We start from the raw sequence: 21,668 nt of genomic DNA on the forward strand, positions 1-21,668 counted from the left end.
CCCTCCCAAAATCATAGCACCTAAAACTATTCTGCCATCCCAAACTACCATATCCTTGACTTATACCTTACAATTACTTTTGTGTATATACATCCATACTCCTCTCCAATATGTACTATCTCTCCTTGTTTACATTGTTTTCTCAGTGGAGAGAGATGTGTCTAAAAAAGCAGTTTCAGCCTCCTGTCTTTCATGCTCATCTCTTCATTTAACAAGTGAAATCAGAATGTAGATGGGTGAATATTCACAGCTGTTTCGGTAAACTTTATGTAAACATAGGAATAAGTTTCTTTCATCATAGGACAGGGCTGATTTACAGCCAGTACTATGTGGAAACAGGTTCAGGAAATAAATATTCCAACATGCTTTAAGGAATTCTGTCAAAATTAGGCACTCACTAAATCTGTCTAAATTTTAATATTTTTCCCATTAAGTGGAGCCTCTAATCCTTGCTTATGTTAGTGGTGCTGCTGCTTTAAACACAGAATTGGGTCAAAGTGTTTACTCATTCACACTTAATCCTGAATTCTGTTTTCAGCCCAAACTCCCTACCAGTCATCAACTGCAAATTAATGTAAGGAAATATGTAAAAAGTATTCATTTAACATATAGAAGTATCTTCTCAGGTAGTTTTTTTTATACATTTTCCTTAGAATATACCCAATTTGTGAGATTCTGCACCATTTTCTTAATAAAGTCTGAAACATAAGATACAACCACAGCATATATGGGAGCTAATCTTATCCTTCAGCAGGCTTCTGCATGCTTTCTGTTTTAGACAGTCATCACCATTTCATCCTACAAGAGACATTATTATTACTCTTACATGATTTATGGCTCAAAGTGCAAGAGATGGTGCAAAGATCCTGTGCCAAATTCCCAGATGGCATATAACATGAGCCAAACTGCAAAAGACTTGTAAGTATGGGTATATCAGTTTCATCAAAAGGGGAGAAGAAAGGGGGAGTATTTAAAAAATGTAAAGGAAAAAAAAGGAAAAAGCAAAGAGTTTCAAATACTGGGCACAAAACCAGACAGGTAATTTTTTTTTTTTTCTTTCTTTCTTCTTTACAGTCTTGTAATTCAGTCATAGATATAGCCTTGCCATTACAAATGTAACCCCAGTTAAAAATAATGACAGGCATTATAGAAATTAGGCCAAGCAGATTTGAGCTTAAATCAAAAGAAGCGGAGCATCACTTCCTGAGCCTATTTTTCAGGTAAAATTTTTTCTGATGTTGCTTTAGTGTGTGAACACTACCCAGTGCAAATCTGGTATAGTTATAAAGCACCTGCTGCAGTGTCCAACAATGACTGCAACAGGACTACACTTATTTTTTTCAAATATGGTATTTAAAAATAATAAGAAACAAAAAATGTGAAGACATTTTGGATCAGTTAAATTTTTAACTGATTAAAAAAGAAAAAAAACCCACTCAAGAAAAAACAGAAATTGGGGATTTATTTGATGCTTTTAACCAAGCAACTGTGATTTTCTTCTGCTTATTTAACTTTTTTTTTTTTTTAACTAGAATTGCTTTAGTATTTTGAGATTTTGGTTATAACAAAGAGCACTGAAAAAATACATTCTCCAATACTTTAATCCCATGTTTATAAGCATGCCAGAGCTTAATGATGAACCACTTAAAAGAAAAAAAATCTGCAAATCTGAGGCTGGCAGACCTGTAAACAACAACAGCAGAGTGCTTTACCTTCTTGTGATTCTTGTAAACATTTCTGTGGGCAAATCCCTTTCCACAAAGCTTGCATTTATAAGGTTTATCTTCACTGTGTATTATTTTGTGTGCAGTCACTTGATCAAGTCGTTTGAAGGACTTATTGCAAACCTCGCAGGTGTAGGGGCGTTTTTCTGCAGAAAATGAGTGGGGGGACATTTAATCTCCTGTTTATACAGGGGGAGAAGATGAAAGGCAGACACAGTCATCTCCTCAGAGAGATTTTTGCAATTAAGTCAACCCAATTAAGATTAAACCAATTAGAAAGACATCTAATGCCCTTTATGTTAGACAGTTAAGTCACTTCACAAAAGATGAGCCATGGTATATCTCAAGAAATTGGCACATTCTTTGCAATAATCATTGCTAAAACTAAATTCTGATTAATTAGCTTAAATCAAAAGAGAATGACTTCAAAGAGGAAAACCCTGTTTCCAGATTACAAATGTGAAAGAGGGCATGACAGTTTAAATGTTTTAAAACTTAATTAACAATATACATATTAGCTTCCAAAATCAAAATTTCCTATGCAAAAAGCCTTTATGCTTCAACTGGTGACTGCAACTTAACTACATTAATGCTCATCCAAAAGTGTCAAAAGAAAACTAGGAGCCTCTGAGATACAGATTGTGTCATAAGAAATAAGCTTTTGGTGTGGACTGATACTGAGAAAATAGTTCAATTATAAGCCTGTGCCACTGTAAAAACCTGCATTTTTTACATGCTAATGTATTTGACAGAGCAATGTTTGTGTTTCCATTGTGTTGGCTGGTGTTTCTAATCACTGGTGAAAGATGCAGAAACACTAGATCACAGTGATCAGAAATCCTGGCAGAGCCAATCTGTGTCATCATGCCAAAATTACGGACAGGCCACTACCCACTCACAGTGACCTGTTCTGGCAGAGGACAGGCACAATGAAACATTTGTGTGTGGTCTATGAAATGGTGCGGAGGATGAGTTGCTTTCCTCTAACTGGAAACTATGTACACATGAGTCCACTTAAATAAATAAACAAATAAATAAATAAATATATATTTTTATTTTTTTATATATATATATGAGAATAAATGTTTCCCCTTTGATCACAGATCTCTAGCTGAGAGCACACCCCAGCTCCCATCCTCTTCTCTTCAACATGAAACCTCACCCACTGGTTCTTCACCTCCTCAATAAGCCAAGTAGCGATCTTTTTCCCCATTCCAGCTACCTGACATCACCTACCACAGCTAGCATGAAAAAACAGCTTGACAAAGGAGCAACAGGAAGAAGACTATAGCATTACACTTGGATTTTTGAAAGGCTTAGCAAGGATAGCTTAAATGGTTTCATTGGAACCCGAGATTTGCTTGAACAGCTCAGGGCAACACAGAATTTATCAAGCCTTCTATAGGAAACTAATTCAGGTAAAATTCAATATACATTAAATACATATACACAATATAGATAGGTTTGTGTTATTTTTGTACGTTACCTGAGTGAGTTATCATATGGCGTTTTAGCTGGTTAGCTGAAATAAACTTCTTGTCACATTCCTGACACTCAAAGATCTCATGGACCTGCAAAACGAGTGTTTAATGATAATTAAATACATGTCTTAAACAAGATCACACATCATATATACAGAAATTCTCTAATAGACTGTTTCGTAGTCAGTAGCTCTACTAATATTCATAAATATTCTGTGCCTTCCCTCTTTTGCTAGTCCCTTGGTGTACAACAGTATCTCTCAAAAATAAATATTCATCATTGCTAACAAAAATTTATCACTAAAACTATATTTAGAAACACAGGTTATGCAAATTTGCAATATCAGATCCATTTAAAATATCAGTATTATGAAAGCATTAAAATACCAGATGCAGAATATTCAGAACATTTTCTTTTAGCCAATATGACATAAGTAAAAATAACACAGTAACTACCTTCATAACTACTGTAAGAATTTTAAAAAAACAAGTACTATCAAACTCTTTCAGGATTGTTTCTCTTAAATGCTTTTAGAGGCAAGACACTGGAGGGGCAGAAGTGTCTTTTAAACTGTAAATGCAGTAAGCATTAGCACCATTTTCAACATCGCAGTACATAACGTCATCAAGGACTAAACGCTGAAAGCTGCAACTGCTGATATTCAAATTAAAAAAACAAAACAAAAAAATCCTGTGTTATTTATTGTTCCCCAAAAATCACAACACATATATAGTTCTTTACCTATCATGATTACTATTCACCTTCTGCTCTGTATTACGTTTGCAATCAGCAGCCCCTCCTCAACCTAGTCACAGTGCAACCGAACATACATTTCGGCTTTTTGGAACTGCAACCTTAGACAGTAAAACTTCTGGGCAGAGATCACATTTCATAAAGCTTTTTTGGAGAACTCTATAGACTTTCTGTAGAACCTAGCAGCTAAAAATAACAAGTATCAAAGGTTCAACACAATACTCTAATGAAAAACATTTGCAGACAGCACAGTAAACAAGCAAGCTCAACTAAGACTTCCACTTAAAACAAACAAACAAACAAACAAAAAAAAAACACCCCAAAAAGAGTTTCTCCATAAGTATTCTGCCTCACCATGTTTTTATTTTATGAATTAAATAAAATTAAAATTAAATGTTATAATAAGCTGAAAAGTGGTTATGCCATTTCCTACAGTCTCTGCAAACTTTCGCACTTTGGACAGTGGTGCTTAACAAAATACTCAGACAGAATAAGGTGGTAAACTCGAATGAAGATCATTCGTTCTAAATATCCTGTTTATAGGATATTTAAGCTGCATTTCAGATTAATTTGCATCAAAACAGAGCCTTGTGTGCATGTGCATTAAAAAGCTACAGCTATCAAATATATATTCTACATACATTCTTTAATCAGTTCTTTAGAAAAAGTGCACAACTACATGGTAAAAAAACAGTAATAAAATATAGCAAATATTTTTATGAATAATGATATTCAAACGGATTTTCATTTTAAGAAACCTTGTCAAGTAACATGCTCTGTGAGTACACAGGCTATAATACCACAGACAAGTGCTCATGCAATGATTTACTCGTATAACAAAATTCATCTCATTAGAGGGCTGCAACAGCTACCAACATAAACCTCTGTTACATTGAAGTCAGAATTGTTTCATAGGCATTTGCTGAGCTACACCTTCAGATAACAATTTGCTAAGTGCCATATAAAACAGCAAGCATCTGAACAAGATTAATATGCTCAGATAAATATACTCCTTCACTTACAGGACTGACAATCTTATAATTTTCATTAGGCCTACTGAAAAGCAAAAGGTAATTCAAAAGGGTTTTGGAGGTGAAATTGACCTAAAACTTTGAAAATACAAGTAATCCATGATCAGCTTTTCCAAATACTGATTTGAATTTCAATCTATCACTCCAAGAACTGAATGAGACTCTGTCTGTTGGAAGGCAGTGCTTTGAGAGAGCAAGAATATGAGAATATTGCATCTAATTGAAATTATTAAATGTTATTGATAATTTTAAAGTGATATTCAAAAGTTGGATTCCACTACCTTTCTACGGTTTTCGTAACGATCAAGAAAATTAAAGATTGCACAGTAGAACAAAACACTGCCCGGTGCCAAACAAAATAGGCAGAAAAACACCCCAACACAGAGACGCTTGAAGTAGCAGGTGAAAAAAGGTGGGGGGGAAGGAGGAATCACAGATGATCTTTAAGAGTGACTCTCCTCACCATAATTTTGCAGGAAGTCCATCTCTACAACAAAGAAAATTAAGAAGGAATCAAGGATTGTTCATAAACAATAAAACACTCTCAACTTCTTAGAACACGTGATGAGTAGGATCCTTCTTGGTTCTGTCGCTTTCTCTCCAGCAGACTATGCTACAGCATGCCTCTTAATGGAATCTTACAGATTCATATTAAGAAATCTGCTAGGAAATCCAGGAGGCCAACAGCACAAACTAGTCTTACCAGTGAAGCACAATCCTGCATAATTTCATACAGGCATTTGTTTTATGACCTTTTCCAAAGTCAAGAGCTTTACTGCCTTATACTCAAAGGTGTCCTTAATCTTCTTACTTAACAGAATTAGCTACTTTACCATTGAAAACACCTATAACAACAGTCAGAAACTGTCCCCACAGCTGTACAGCCAGAAAAGACATTACCCCCCCTCCCCCGCAATCTACCTACAAGTGCTGAACGTGCAGCACTCTGTTCTGACTGCATCATGCTGGTAAAAGAAATCAGCAATGCTGGGCTTTGTTTGAATTTTTCTTCCCCTTCCACTTACAGAACTGTAAAACCTCAGTGGAGAGGCCTGGCAGTCTGTGCTATTCACATGTATATGCTCACTTGTAAGTTTAAGTTCCTGTGAGCAATTCAAATCCAAAAGATGACACACCTATATTCAAAGGTACAAAAGGAACCCTTTAGCAAGAACCTGCATCAAAGACAACGACACTCCCCTCGCTTGCTTGCTCACTATTATCATCATTGAATGATTGAATTTTGCATTTTACTTAAACTTCAGAACTTAATATCAGGGTATCATTCAGATGGTGTTTCTTTTGCTGTGGCAATAGATATCACAAAACTGCAGAAAGGAGATTTTAAAACAAACTTTTTCTTTCTGTTACCCAGTTTTCTGAAAGCTCCTGTACAGCATTTCACAAGTTGGTTTGCTGGGAATTTTTTTTTTTTTATGCTACCGTATCACTTAGCAGCCCAAATCATGGACTACTATACAGACCAGATAGAAGGATGTCACTTTACAATTGGAGGATAAGACAAAAGAGAACAGATGGATACAGACAGAATGGAAAACAAAAAGATACTGATCACCACAAAACGCAATAATGTCAGCAGATCAACATCTTAACTGTTGTTAAGAGTTTTGTAAGCATCATGCCACCAAAAAATTAGCATGATACAAGTCTAGAAAACAAAATGGTAGGACTAAGTGACAGAAGATGACAACAGATAAATTTAATTGTGCATAGCTAAAAATGGGTTTAAATCAAAGATGACATGAAAGCTACAGATGTGAATGACCATGTTTTCAGAGAACAAACATATCTCAATCTCCCCTATAGCCACTCTTTTTACAATCTTTCTCTGTGTTTGCCAGATTTCTCTTTCTGTTGTTTGGGCTTATTTTCTGTTACCTCCTACACTTTACCCTTCTATTACCTACTTTTATTTCTTTACATTTATAGGAAATGGGTGAAAAAAAAAAAAATCTGTTTTCCTCCCTATTTCATCTACTATTTTCTTACTATTTTTATTGCCTAAATATTTTTGGCAATGTTTGACGGATTCCACCCCACTTCCTACAAAAGCAAAGTAATTCAAACAAATTCAAACAAAACAAATTCAAACAAACAAGAAGGCATGAGCCCTACATGCAAGCTCCTTCACTATCTGATGTAGATGTGTGAATCTGAAATATCTATTGTCTGAATGTCTTTAAAGAGGAGCCAATCAAGAAGAGGAAATAAAGAAGTTTTATGCACAAAATCTTCATGGTGATTCTTAAGATGAAGAAGTGCTCAAATGAGCTATCATCACTGCTACTTGAAAAACTTGTTAGTGCGTGTCAAGAGTCTGCACAGAATTACAAGTACTGAAACAAAACAAACATTTTAACAAAATGGACACACTAACCATGATATTATGCATTTTCAGGGCCACCACAAGGTGCACTGATGTGTAAAAATTGTAATTACATGTGGCAAGGCATACCACGATTTGGTCTGCGGAGCAGCGTATAGCCCCGTTAGACAAGAAATGCAGAGCATACTAATACAAGCAAGGAGAAAAACAAATTAAAAAGTAGGGGGCCCATCATTTCCTTTACAACAACATATTTTAATTGATGTCATCTCTAGCCTCAATGGATTCAGGTTATAACCAGGGCATTATTAAAGACCTACAGTTAATCTGATAAACAGTACAATGTAGCTTTTTGTAAAAACAGAATCTCCTGAGTTTTAGTGATTTATCAAATTAATCTTGCAGGGACTTCCTTTGGGTATAATGGATTCAGAATCTCATATTCATAGTCCATCTGTATTTCTGTACGAACCCCCTTATTTCCAATAGCTGTTTTTCAAACTGTTAACCCCTCCTGTTCTGGTTATAAAAGATTATGTGCATAAACAAAAAGACATTAAAGTTTCACTTTTGAGGAAGAAATTTTTTTACTACTGCATAAATAAATTACAAATAACACCCTTACTGGTGTGTCACAAAGTAATAAGAAAGACTGATTGTATTTTGTACAAAAACTGAAGGCTCATGAACCTATTTCATGGTCTGTATGTATCCTACTACTACATAACATACTTCTACATTTAGCTTAGTATTTAAGAATGCTGAAGAACAGTAGGCAACTTTGACTTGATGTTGGAATGCATAAGTGATAGAAGAAAAATATCTTTGTATTTGGTAAAAGATGCACTAACACTTCAGTAATATTTTCGGTTTAACCAATTGTGATTAGAAAAATAAATACCCACAATAAAATGCATTGGTTTTGTAACCATGAAAGAGATTACCCAAGGGTTTGCATTACAGCAGTTTTCAAGTGACCTAAGCACCACAGTCTCACATCTTAGTGAAGTCAAAGCCTGCTGTGGGTTAGCCTTCATCTTACTGACCTTTCGATGCTCTTGGAGATTTGTTGCTGAGGAACATTTCTTATTGCACACTGAACACATCAGCTTCTTCCTAGAATTTCCTGAAACAGAAACAAAATACCACCAACATCTTAAAAAGGAAGTGCTAAGAAAGAACTTAAATATTGCCACTCAGTCTGTGACTTTTCACAGGTCATTTGACTGACATAAGATTTTTACATTTGTATGCCATCTTCAAAGTGTTCCGTATCAGGAGTTCTCTGTGGGTGTCCAACAAACCAGTTACTGATGGAATGTAAATCAAGAAAACTCAAACAGTAAAGAAAAAAACCCTTCAAATAGATGTTATCACACATCACCAATCCAATATGAAGAGCACAATTCACAACTAAGAACAACTCACTTTATAAGTGAACAGTTGATTTCTTCCAGAAGTCAACACAGGAGTTAGTGCAGCAATGACAAAAAACATCCAAAACTGAAGTCAAAACCACAATTTCCCATTTTTCTTTATTCAGAAAGCATTAAGCATCCTACTATATAAAATATCATCAATGGTTTTTAACTGAACAAGACAGGGAAGTTGTATTAGCACCAGATCATTAATTCAATCTCATCTAAAATATAAATTACAAAACAAGCTACAGGTCAGCTACAAGATGTATTTTCCTTCCCTTTTCACAGTTGCTTTAAAAAGTGACACAGCATTTAATTAGGTTTATCTATTATTTACCTTCTGAAATTCATTTTAAATAACTCACAACGCTATTTTATTACAAGATCACAAACCTAATTCTTTGTTTATAATTACATGCCCATGCAAGATATTTCCTAGCTTATGTAAAAAATGTTCACATTACACTGAACACTAAAAAGAATGGACACAGAATGAAAGAGTACCGCTTAGTCAAGCACAGAGGCAGTACGGATCTTAAACAAACTCATTAGATGGCTTCCAGCTCAATTTTTCAAACTCTCAGCATCCTCTAACTTTCCTGCTCTTGCTGTCCTAAAAGAATTCATATTATGTTGATTCTTCTTACTACAATGTACGCTTTCAACTATTTAGTTCAATACTTAAATTTGTAGTATAAAAAAGTACTTAATCTCACATATGCATTTGCTCTTATAAAACTTATGATAAGTATTTATATATACTGATATACACATAACTACAGGGATAGAGCTAGTACTTCAACTTACAAGAACATTAATAAGGCCTTTTCAGAGGAGTGAAAGGTGGTAGTAAGTATCTGTTCATAGCTTTGCGTAACAGGCAACACATGCAACAATCCTTGCCACTTTCCCTTGCCTCCAGGTAACACAAGGCAGGGAGGAATTCTAGAAATGTCCCTCAACAGCAGTAGTTTATTTTCTTTCCTGCACTGACATCAGTTGTGATTTCTAAGACTCCCAAGTGGTAAAATAAAAGCTCTACACATTGTGCAGGCAGAGCAAAAATATCCTCCAGGCATCTGCTCTGTTGTGTCTGGAGTGACCATTCAAGAGAACTGTAGAATTTGTATACCACTACATAACCGACCAAAGATAAGCCTAAACATAACAATGCTCATGGATGAAAAAAATTCTTATTGATACTGAAAAAAGGAGACAATCTTTTCTAAAAATGGTTATAGAAAGGTTTCTGTACACAGTAAGAGTTTGGCAGAAGAAAGAGATTTCATGTAACGAAAGTTTTACAAAGCATCTCAGTGCTGCCACCATCAACTAAAGACTGTTTTCTTTGCACTCTGGTATTCTGCTGTCCCCACACATACTGATCTTCCATTGACATTGAGATGGGACATGCAGAGAGAGCAGAATGCCAGAACTGAGATCTGCACTGTGGACCTGAGAGCAGTATTTTGCCCTTTCACGAAAACAGAGTGAGGTTTGATTGAAAACTATTGATTCACAGTGCACAGATATAAACACACTAAGGCGTATCAAGCCTAGTGGATTGTCTGGTCTGGCTTCCTGCACAACAGAGGCTATAGAATTTTATGCAATACCCTCATCAAGCCTAATCGTTTGTGAAGCATGTCTTCCAGAAAGACATCCCATTGTGTCCTGCAAATACCAAAAGATCAAGAACTCGCCACTTCCTGTAGCGGTTCGTGCCAGTGGTTGGTCTTCCTCACAACTGAAATGTTTTGCTTTATTATTTGCCTAGTTTAAAGTTCTCCAGATTTTTATTACATTTTCTGCAGTAGACTAATGATTCATCTGGCATACAGTAATTCCTCCCTGGGGGAGGAAGAGTAGTTACTCTTGCAATTAGTTATTTTTTAATTTTCTTTTTGATACAAATGAATCCATTAAAAAAGAAACCAAAGACAATGTTTACACTGATCTGCAAATTTAAGGCTAGGAACATGTTAGAGGGTTTTTTTCCCCAAAGAAACATTAAACTCTTTCTTACCACTGTGAACGTTTTCTTTATGTTTTTTCAGGGCATCCTTACTCTTGAACCTCTTGCCACAGCTATCTGCCTTGCATATGAATCTGGCATCCCCTTTGCATGCCTCCTTGTGCTGTTCATAACTATATGGCATAACCGGTAAAAAAAAAACAAAAACAAAAACAAACACCAACACATAAAGCAGTATCTGCAGAAACCAGACACATAGCAAATACTCTGAGCTTAACGCATGCTGCACTGCAGAGTTCCAAGGCTGCTTCATGCATTACTTACAGCAAATAGGAATGAAAGCATTTGACTTCTTTCACTGTTAGCATTCACATAAACTAACAAGCTTGAAAGCTAACATGCAAAGGGAGGCCAGCAATGATATGACAGCAGTCCAGTAACTCAGACACAAAACCTCGATTCTGAGCTGAATGAAGTATTGCAAACAGAGCACTGAAAACTTCTTGAAGAGTCTCCTGGGCTGATATTCTCTGTGCACTGAAGTACACTAAGGAAAAATAAAAAAGTTAAATAAATAAGGAGAACATTCTAAACTTACACAGGCTTGCAGTATCTAAAAACAGCTCTACAAGAGCTCTATAGCTCTACAAATCTTTAAGTAGGTGAGTAATCTATTTCATATGTGAAGTCTCATGGAATTTAGTGGAACTAATCAAATGCATAAACAGCAACAGTCAGGATCATGCTGCTGTATCCTCACACCAGACTAATCTTACTTTGCATGATGTAAAAATTTACTTAACTAGCTATACAGCAGAAATCCAGCTTCCACTATAGACTACAAGGAACAAGTCTAAGCTCAAGAGAAAATATTTAATTGCCTCCACCAAATATTTCTCCACTATATAATTTTATTTATTTCCATGAAAGAACACAGAGCTCATATAGAGCTGCCAGTTCTAGGAATGTTCACATTATTCAAATGTAAGAAAGACCAATTTATTACAAGAGCAGCCTTAAGTGTGTTCTGTGCAATATGAGTCTGTTTCAATACGAGAGTTAGCTTAAATGTACTATCTATAATCACTTAAGCATCTACTGTACTATCTTTAATTAAATGTATAATAAAAGGTAATAGATCTATTTAATTGCAAGCAACAGTTACATTTTTGTACAAAAGTGTAATTGTAAACGTTAGTGACAAAACTGCATATTTACACTATCAAGGACAGTAAAGATGTGCTGTTAAATCTCACATCTTTCATGTTTCTATTTGTTTGTTTTCATCACCTAAATATTTAATTAAGCAAACATGAAGCATTGTTTTTCCTTTTTTTTGTCCCTCTAAATCAATATTTACTTTCTTCTAAATCTTACTTTAATTCTGGAACAACATCCACAGCTTAAAAATTACATCTCTTAAGTTACTAAACAGTCCACTGATGGAGATCAAGGGTTTTGCACCAAACAGCAGCTTTGATCTGGTCTACAGTGTACAACTTGAAAATGTAAAAAATTAGTGACATTTTTGCAATTCAAATTGAAGCCTCCAACAAATACAAGGAATTAACACATTAAAAGACTAATGTAAAGGGTAAGGGTACAAATACATAAGCATAAAACCTAAAGCTTAAATTGTGATTAAGCCAAGAGAAATAAATAATTGAATGAAATTGATTTAGATGATCCCTGAAAAAACACACTCCTGCTTCTACACTCCTGTTTCTACTCACTGTCTCTGTAGAGCTTGTTTAACAGGGAATTTCTTTCCACAGTTTCGGCACTTAAATTCCTTTTCCTCACTGGGTTTTTGGTGCAAAGTCTGAAGATGTTCAGCTAGAATCTCCTGGCTGGCAAAACTGGATTCACAGTTTGGGCATGCATGGTTGTCTTTACAGGTGAGGGGATCTGCATGATTGAAGGCAAAAACAGTAAAGGAATAGTTTTCAGGGAATATTTTGGTTACACTAAAACAGACACTCTGCCAGAAACAGATTAAGCAAAATGGCATCACAAAATTCACAAAATACATTGTCTCTCAATGAATTATAGACAGCCTATCTTGAGTGGATTACCATCAGTATTATTGAAAATGGATGCAAAGTATTAAATTGGGTGTGACTTACGCTGTTAGCCTAAATTAGTCATCCAGGTTGTCCCTACTTTGATAAAGATGCTGAGAATTCACCAGACAGTTCAGGTCACCTACCTTTTCTTAAACATCCTACCTTAGTATTGGCTGAACAGCTTTACGAAAAGGTTTATTTCTCTCTTCCCCAGTAAGAGGGAAACTAACCCTCTTGGAGGAAAAACTTAGCTTTCATAAAACATGTGTCATATATGTCAGGTGAAATGAACTCAGTCTTTAGTTCAACAATCAACAGTAACTTCTCATGAAATCTAGGCTCACTCATTCACTCAATACTTCACATAACTGGCTGCTTCTTATTCGGTAAAGAAAAGAACATCAACTCAAACCAAAATAAAGAGATAAAAATCACACAAGAGCTCAGACTAAACCTAGGGAGCCTTCCAGTTCCCCAATCCTATACAGTTAGTGTTCTCTTTCTTCTTTGTCACTACTTTTAAGCCCTCAAGCAATTTTTATACATTGTTCACCTGCAATTTTTTCACCAGCTGGTTGCACTTCTTTATTGGTGCCACTGTCTTCATCTTCCTGGATAACAGTTACTTCTTCCTCTTCCTCCTCCTCTTCTTCCATGTCACTGTCCAAGTACCCAATCAGAAGTTCTGTGTCTGTTTCAATATCTTCCACAGCCAGATAGAAAATATTTTCCCCTTCCTGTTGCAAATAGTAAGTAGAAGCAATGAATAATTATGTCAGAAAAAGTAAAATCTAGAGACAAGTATGGGACCCTGAACTAATACTAGCCCTCAGCTATGGAAGGGCTGGCTCCATTCCTCAGAGAGCACAATGATAGAACAGTCCTTCTGAGACTTCTTTCCTAGTGAGGCTGCATGGGTAAAGTGCCTTTCTATCCTGGTATTCTGGAAATATGCCCCTGCCTCACCTGTGAGGCTTTTCCAATTTGCACTGCAGCCTAGGCCAAGGTGAAGGTGGTGTTAAAGTCCTCCTCTCCCGCCACACTCTGCCTGACAAGAACTTCAGAGTTTGAAAATGAAACATTCAAGTATTAGAAAAATAACAAAATTTAAAAAACCAATACAGTTTCAGCTCTGTCCCCTGTTGGCCACGTGAATTATAATCCAGCTTCCAGTAGCACATTTACATATTTTCTCTCTCCTCCTCCCTCTTTAAAATTCCCCACCTTCTTCAAGAACAGGCTTTCAACCCTGGTCAGTTATCTTTATATTCTATCATATTCTATGATCTTCACTATCAAGTTAGCAGGCACAACTCTAAAACACACCTTAAACCACTAGATCAAAACCTTCTGCTGGTTTAAATCAATGTAGATACACAGATCCACCGCAGGCCAAGGATTCTGCATAAGAGGACAAACTACATAATAATAAGGTCCAAAATCTTCTCCACAGTGAATAAACAAGCTTCCAAATAGATAAGCTAACAACTTTGGTCTCTGACAATGTTTATCTACAGTTACCAAGGTTGGCTGGGGGAGGCAGGGAGCTATAGCAAAACCAGCTGTCTCCTAAGCTAATATACAGAGCTGCTTTTTTTGCCATATGTGAACCAACGGCTTTAGGTACTAACCAAAGCGCCAAAGGAGACTTTTTTTTGCACAACAAAGACTTCCAAGTTCTATCATAAATCTTAAAGCTTATCTGATTAACATCCAGAAAAGTTAACTGAAGCTTCTTTACACTACATCTAGCCACTTACTCTGTAACAAGCTTCATAGCACAAGGACAAGATAATGATTTTTAATTTTTGTAATATACTAAGATTAATTTAGACTGTCAACAGGGATGCAGTATTCCTCGAGCTTTAGAAGGTCTGTTATATATTACACAACATACTGTCACACAAGAGTGAAACCTATTTAATTCAATAGAGTTGTTACAGCTGCTGCTTTCAAGGACGCACCACTTTTCTGTTCTTATCTCAACAGCAGCATTTGAAAACAAAACAAATTATGAATTTTTTTCAAAATATATTCTGCAGTCCAGATATCTATCAGCATGCCACCCTAACTTTTGCATACATCTAGAAATTGCTGTTTTTCACATGCCTCTGTCAGGTCGCAGAGACCTTTAATTTACTACAACCTAAACTCAAAACAAATCATGTACTGAAACTCTTGACATGAAGAAAAGTAAAAGGCCTTTCTACACTCCGTCTCCACTTAGGATAAAACTGCTGGGGTAAACCTCCAATATATCACTGTTTAGGACAACCTTATTCTAAAAGCAAGACAACCTTATAAATGGAAGCACATACCTATTACTGGCTCCCCAAAAAAAAAAAAAAAAAAAAAGCATCATGTATCCCCAGGCAAAAATAAAGTCCCAAACTTACTCATTACAATAAGAACTAAATAGCTCATAAGTGTAAGAACTGAACAGCACACCTTTCAATGAGATTATATGCGACACATCTTACACCACACGGTAAATGTGGGAGAACAGCAACCAGAAGTAATCATTCAGGTTAACCTAGACCAAGTGCATGAATCCCAAAAACCAAGTTCTTAATGCTGCTGCATCCTTACCATCTCTGCACTTGCCTCGTGCATCTGGGACTTATTTTATAGCTCTTTGTGTCTAAAAACATCCTGGTTCTTTCCCATTTGTGTACTTTCGGTTAGTAAAAAGACTTATGGAAGAAGTACTATGGACTCTCAATGCTTGAGTGATCTTGGTTGCATTTGCATTGAAAAGAAATTAGCTTCGGTGCCAACCCAAACTAAAACACAGCTCAAACTCATTCCTCCTCCAAGGCTAATTTGTTTGGCTTTTCCAGCCAAACAAATGCTAATAGTCATGTATTTGGAGCACTAATTAATCCAGATATACCCACACTGTAGTAACTCCTCAGGCAGCATTTTCAGTGAAACCAATGGAAGTTCTCCAGAACCATAAAGGAATTTAAGTCTCTCCTTCCACCAGCAGAACCTGCATGAAGCACATTTATCTACATGCATGCAGACACAGACACAGAGAATGTAGTAAGAAATCTTTCAAATAATTTTAATAATCCACCCATTTACTAAGAGCACATCTGCAGTTATTCCACCTGCCCATCTGCTTAGGTAGGCCATGATGGTTGTTTCATTAACAATGTTCATCTGCAGCAGGCCACAGTGGTCCCTGGGAGAAAACTCCAAGTGCTGGTCATGGTGGCATGACAACGTCCCTTCACCCTATTCCTGGTTTATTATTCCACTTTGCTTCTCTCGCTCCCTGACTCAACTGCCATCTTTTAGGCTGTGGGCCACACTGACCTGCCCAGCAAATAGAGTTCTCTTGTTCCAACAGCTCCTGCTGTCCCATTCTTGCTCCACTACAATCATCTCGGCCATTCAAATTCTTGGCTTTTCCACCCAGTTACACACCTTCACGTGTGTTTTGTAAGAGGGGAGGCTGACAGGGAACATGGGCCAAGCATTGACAGCCCATCACACATTCATCCAAAAGCATAAGACAGATATATGTCATCACTCCTGATAGCTGAAAACACAGGAGGAGGAGGAGGAAGCAGACAGTCTTGTGTAACCTGAGGGAGCATAGGGCTTTTCCATCCTCCCAGAGCTTGATCAGCTGGCTCCAACCCTTTCACCTTCCTAATACTTACCAAGTTTCCCCTGTGCCCACAACCACTCCTCTTAACGCGCTACCTGGCTTCCCTCCACATCCAATTTCCTGGCAGCAAGCCAGCTCTGCAGCCTACCTGTTCTGCCAGTGCTCCTTTGCTACCTCTCCGAACATGCACACTCCCTTTCCTGATCTTTGCCTACAGCTCCAGGGCGTCATATTTGCCAGAGTAAAACCAACCTTGGCAAGGCCTGCAAGGGCAGAAACCCCAACCCAAGAAATACGCGGAGGTGACTTCTTGCAGGCTGTGGCAGGAGAAGACAAAGCCACAACCTCAGGCACAGGAAAGATCAGAAAGGGCATGCAGTGCCAGGAAAGACACGATCAAAATAACGATGCCTCCCAAAGAGGGACAGCAGATCAGGTACCCCTGGGGGAGAGTGGGTGAAGCCAGGCAGCCTTCCAGAGGTGCTGCTGGGGACCAACAGACCCTTGGCCCTCTCAAGCAAGGAAGAGGAAATAGATGACAAAGAGGCTGGGGGAAGCTTTTCTTGTTTTCACGCTACGGCATACGTTGGACAATGCCTGACTGTTTAAGGCACGTATCCCTGTCCCACTCAGCATGTTTGTGGCTCTCATCAGCCAGGAAGCAGATGGATCCCAGACAGCCTGCTCTTAAAAACAAAACAAAAACCACACAAAACAGACAATCCAAAACACAAACACACCTATAAATCATACATATAATGGAGACAGTCAGCCCAGGGACCAAGGCTATATCTAGTCTGAGGTATAGCACCCGAACCCCACACAAAGGAGATGCAGAAGCCTCAGCTCTATCTACTGATCTATTCCTGTTGCGCTGTACTGCACGTTAAGGTAGACAACCTCTGAGACATGAACATGAGATTAAACAGAACATGAGGTTAAACTAGCACAGCAATTCCTGTATTTCCCCTGCATTCTTATGCCACACTGCAGTTTTTAGTGATAACTCTTGGGGAAGATTAGAATATTTTTCCAGCTGAATATTCTGTATTGTGATAGACTTCACTCCTCTTTATTTTTTGGTTACAGTTATTATCTTGCATTAAACCAGAAGCCATTGGTTTTAGTTTCACATCTGCAGAAGAACATGTTTTACTGCAGTAATGATACTACATACCCAAATCTTGCAGTTAAACTCCTCAGGAATTTGAATGATGTGTACAGTATCATCAGAAATGAGAGCTGGAAGATGTTTTTTTCCCTGCCAAAAGGGATTCCTCCCACCCTTCACTGTATGTGTCAAATCAGTAGACATTTTCCAATCTTCCAGCTTAAAAATAAAATAGTCTTGTTTCTCGGTGGGGAGGACAAAATAAAATGAGAGTTCAAAAAACTAATTCCAGCAATGTCACAATTCTGGTGGCTCTACAGAGAAGCACTGGAACTTTTGATTACTCTCCTTACTGAAAGCTTTTGTTGTGAAAAGTAAAACACGTTTTCTGCCCCCCCCTTGCCTTGAAAGTTGATGTTAGCAGCATTTAATGATGTGTGCTCAGTACGTGCCCAGTGTGGCACCTCTTCCAGTACTGGCAGATATTAATGAGCCTAGAGAATCCTGAACTGAGAGATGAACCAAGAACTTACTCTTGGAAGTCTCTTTTAGAGGCTCCGTAGAAAATAAAAAGCATCAATTACAAAAAAATAATCCATTTGCTTAGATTTGAGCAATGCATTTACATCCTTCTTTTTATAGAGGAAATCTACAGGTTTCCCAACTTTAGCTATACCTTCTCTGAGAATCGCAGAATGAAGGCATCTCTGCAAGCTGCCTCATCCAAGCCCCCTGCTCAAGCAGGGTTACCTACAGCAGACTGGCGAGGACCACGTCCAGATGGCTTTTGAATACCTCTAAGGAGGGAGACTCCACAGCCTCTACAGGGAACACATGCTGGTGTTCAGTCACTCTCACAGTAAAAAAAAAAAAAAAAAAAAAAAATTAATTCTTGATGTTCAAGGGAACCTCCTGACTTCCAGTTTGTGCCCATTGCCTCTGGCACCAAAAATCTCAGAACCTTTTCTGCAAAGCTGCTTTCCAGCTGCTTGGGCTCCAGCATGTGAAGGAGCATGGGATTACTCCTCCCCAGGTGCGGGGCTTTGCAATTACCTTTGATGAGCTGCACAAGGTTCCTGCCAGACCATTTCTCCTTGGGGTCCCTATGGATGGCAGCACGGTCCTGTGGTGTATCAGCCACTCCTTCCAGTTTTGTGTCATTAGCAAATTTGCTGAGGGTACACCCTGCCTCATCATCCAGAACATTTCTGATATATGCTCTCTTCCACTATTCCACAACATCCTTGTACAAATCTAACCAGAGGATACTGCTTTCAGCATGCATCTGTTGCAGAGGATGTTAACCACTCCAGCAGTAATACCAACTCTCTTCCCACTCTTTATTTCCAAAGCATCACAGGAGTGACCCTGCATTCTTTACACTTATCGAGAAAGCTTAATTTTCAATATCTTTCCCTTTTTCAACTCAAAAAGAGGAGGAAGCCAAAGCCATAGGCATCAGCTTCCACTTTGGATCTAAATCCCCCAATTTTACAGATGTTCAGATTTAGTGTTCCACTCCAAATCTATCTTTAACTAAAGTGGCATTTCACTGTTTTAAGAAATGCTGGCTTAGTAAAACCATGTAAAACATATACAGAAGTTCACACATGTGACTTTCACTGCCACAAGTAACCACTGAGCTCAGCAACTGAAAAAGCTTTCAACAGCAGGGCACCATCCTGTATGGCACCCTATGCTGTACGAGATGCCAAGCACTCTCTGCTAACTTGCAAAGTCCACGCACCTGACGCTGCTCAACACCTCCAAGAGCTGTTCAGCATGTTTTTGATTGCGCAACTCAGATTTAAAGCCTTCCAAATGCAATGAAAAGATTTCCATTGATATCAAATGTAATGAAATCACTCCCCACAGGGAACAGGAATATCTGAAGATACAAATGGAAGAAGGGACAGAGTCATTAGCAAGCATGAGGAGGATCTAACAGATAGCCAATAACTCAGCCTCTTAAAGGCCTTGGCTTCTTTGGGAAAAAAGTAAAAACCTTTTTGACTTGGCAGATAACATAAGCACACACCTTCCTGCACGTATTCAAACACATCCATCTTCCTTATTGCTGTCTTACAATTGCCCACATTCCCAGACACACCTGCAATTCAATGCTCTGAAGTAATAAGGATTTGAGTCCCACAAGGATTTCTTTCCTCCCTCCATGTGCCTCTCTCCCACCCTGCTCCCCATGTAAAATACAAGTAAATGACAACTACATTTACTTTACAAGTTACTATTTAACATATAATGCTGAAAGACTTTTTTCCTTCACAGACATTTAAGAAAAGATTGTAGTGCTTATAACAAATGCCATATTCCAAATTTTTGCCTCATAACATGGTATCTCATGAAGCAAAAGCACTTAGTAATAGCAAAATTAGGGAAGAGAAGCCCTTAGAAATCCATGGAGTGGTAAGAATGGTAGATATTTTGAACCTTAATATCACCATGCTATATACCAGCTTAGTATTAAGAGAGCCTAAAATCAGAAATTATTTAATTAAAATTTAAAAAAAAAAAAAAAGATTCTCTAACCTCAGTGCTGAAAAGGGTCTAAATGATTTTCAGACTCACAGTTGCTTTGGTATTGTTAATGTTCCTGTTGCAAAAAATCAAAAATGTAGTAGGCATAGTTCAAGGCATCTGATGGAAAAAACCACTTATTTCACTCTTCAGAAACTTCTCATTTTGAATTCTTCAGTAACAGAATACCTGAACAGCACTAGTATGTATTCAACAATAATAATGCAATAAATGCATACGACCCTGGAATTAAAAAATTCTCCTTCTTCCTAAAAAAAAAAAAAATTTAAAAAAAAATCCAAGAATTGGGCAGATTTCTAGTTCTCTCATCTGAGCATGCAAAGACAGCAATCACATTCATGTTACTTCTTACATTGCATAACCAAGTAAGCTTTCCTTTGTAACACTCAAGCCACCAGTAAGTTTCAGGTAGCCCTGAAAACTGTCCTGTAATATGCATGTTTATTAAGCAGCCTAACACAGTTCATGCTTGCTTTCCTTGTGTCTTCTCATACTCTTCCTTTTTAGATAACCCAGTTTTACTACACTTCTTATAGTGCTGTCTCTCACATACTAATCTTCCTCTGCAGACATTTACTGTTACTGCACAGGGGTTTTTTACCTCAAGATCAACCAGGACATCACTGAATTATACCACACTAACACACACACATTTGTGAAATATGACTTTAAACCACTCTACCACCTTACTGTAAATATCCTCCTTCACATTAGTTTTTGCTATTCATTATTCTAACTCATGGTTTTCTAAACTACAGCAGACCATCTCAGTGTCTGCTTGCTAGTAAAAAAAGATTTGAATTTAAAGGTCTAGCTGGCTGCAATTCTGATTATAAAACAGTTCCGATGTTAACAACAAGATCTGTTTTGCATAATAATCTCCAGCAGAGAGTGTTTAATAAAATTACAACTGACAAACAGATAAACTTATCCATTCTGGATAAACAAATATTGAAAAGATAATACTCTACCAGTCTAAAAACTGAAAGAACAAAACTGTGGTATTTTTGATAGGAGCCATTTCCTTTTGATTATTATAATTACCATGCATTTTTGCTACATATCAGGAGTCATATTTATAAGTAAATAGCTAGGAATAGCTCAGGGCAAAAAGTATTACAATTTATACAGTTTCTGTTAATGCAAAAGTTGTAATTCTAAAGCTACTTTAAATATAGTAGAGGATTAATTCATTGAATTACTACTTTACATAAGTTAGAGAAGCCTCCAGCAAATCAGCTGTGCAAAACACTCAGAAAAGCAATTGGTACATACACAGGTACCCTCCAACCTTTCCGTCCTCCTCTAGCACCCACACTGTAATATTACTCATAGCATAGCTGTTAAAAATACTTCCTCTGCCTTCTCAGTCAAAGATGACCCGAACACCACGGCTGCCCGCCCCGGGAGCGGAGGTAGAACTCAGTCCCCAAAACACTTCCCACAACGCCACCGAGAGCTCCCACCAGAATCAGGATTGTATAAAATACATAGCATTACAGGAAAAAAATAATTTAATAAATAAATAAAAATCACAAACCCAGCCCACCCACCCCCCACAGAAAAAAAAAAAAAAAAAAAAA

At 37.4% G+C, this 21,668-nt stretch overlaps 1 protein-coding gene across 1 annotated transcript in view; it reads right to left on the minus strand.

Moving 5' to 3' along the window:
- The window catches only part of PRDM5 (PR domain containing 5), a gene marked incomplete at both ends in the record, with an annotated part of 54,947 nt that overhangs the window by 12,964 nt on the left and 20,315 nt on the right, over positions 1–21,668 (minus strand). Inside the window, 7 exons of the mRNA XM_010284070.1 lie at positions 1,713–1,870; positions 3,211–3,295; positions 8,384–8,463; positions 10,785–10,906; positions 11,188–11,280; positions 12,467–12,641; positions 13,353–13,536. Of these exons, the coding sequence (XP_010282372.1) occupies positions 1,713–1,870; positions 3,211–3,295; positions 8,384–8,463; positions 10,785–10,906; positions 11,188–11,280; positions 12,467–12,641; positions 13,353–13,536 (897 nt within the window). The remainder of the gene's footprint in view (positions 1–1,712; positions 1,871–3,210; positions 3,296–8,383; positions 8,464–10,784; positions 10,907–11,187; positions 11,281–12,466; positions 12,642–13,352; positions 13,537–21,668) is intronic.

The sequence above is a fragment of the Phaethon lepturus genome, unplaced genomic scaffold (assembly GCF_000687285.1).
Source record: "Phaethon lepturus isolate BGI_N335 unplaced genomic scaffold, ASM68728v1 scaffold15293, whole genome shotgun sequence".
In the NCBI taxonomy this organism is placed as follows: Eukaryota; Metazoa; Chordata; class Aves; order Phaethontiformes; family Phaethontidae; genus Phaethon; species Phaethon lepturus.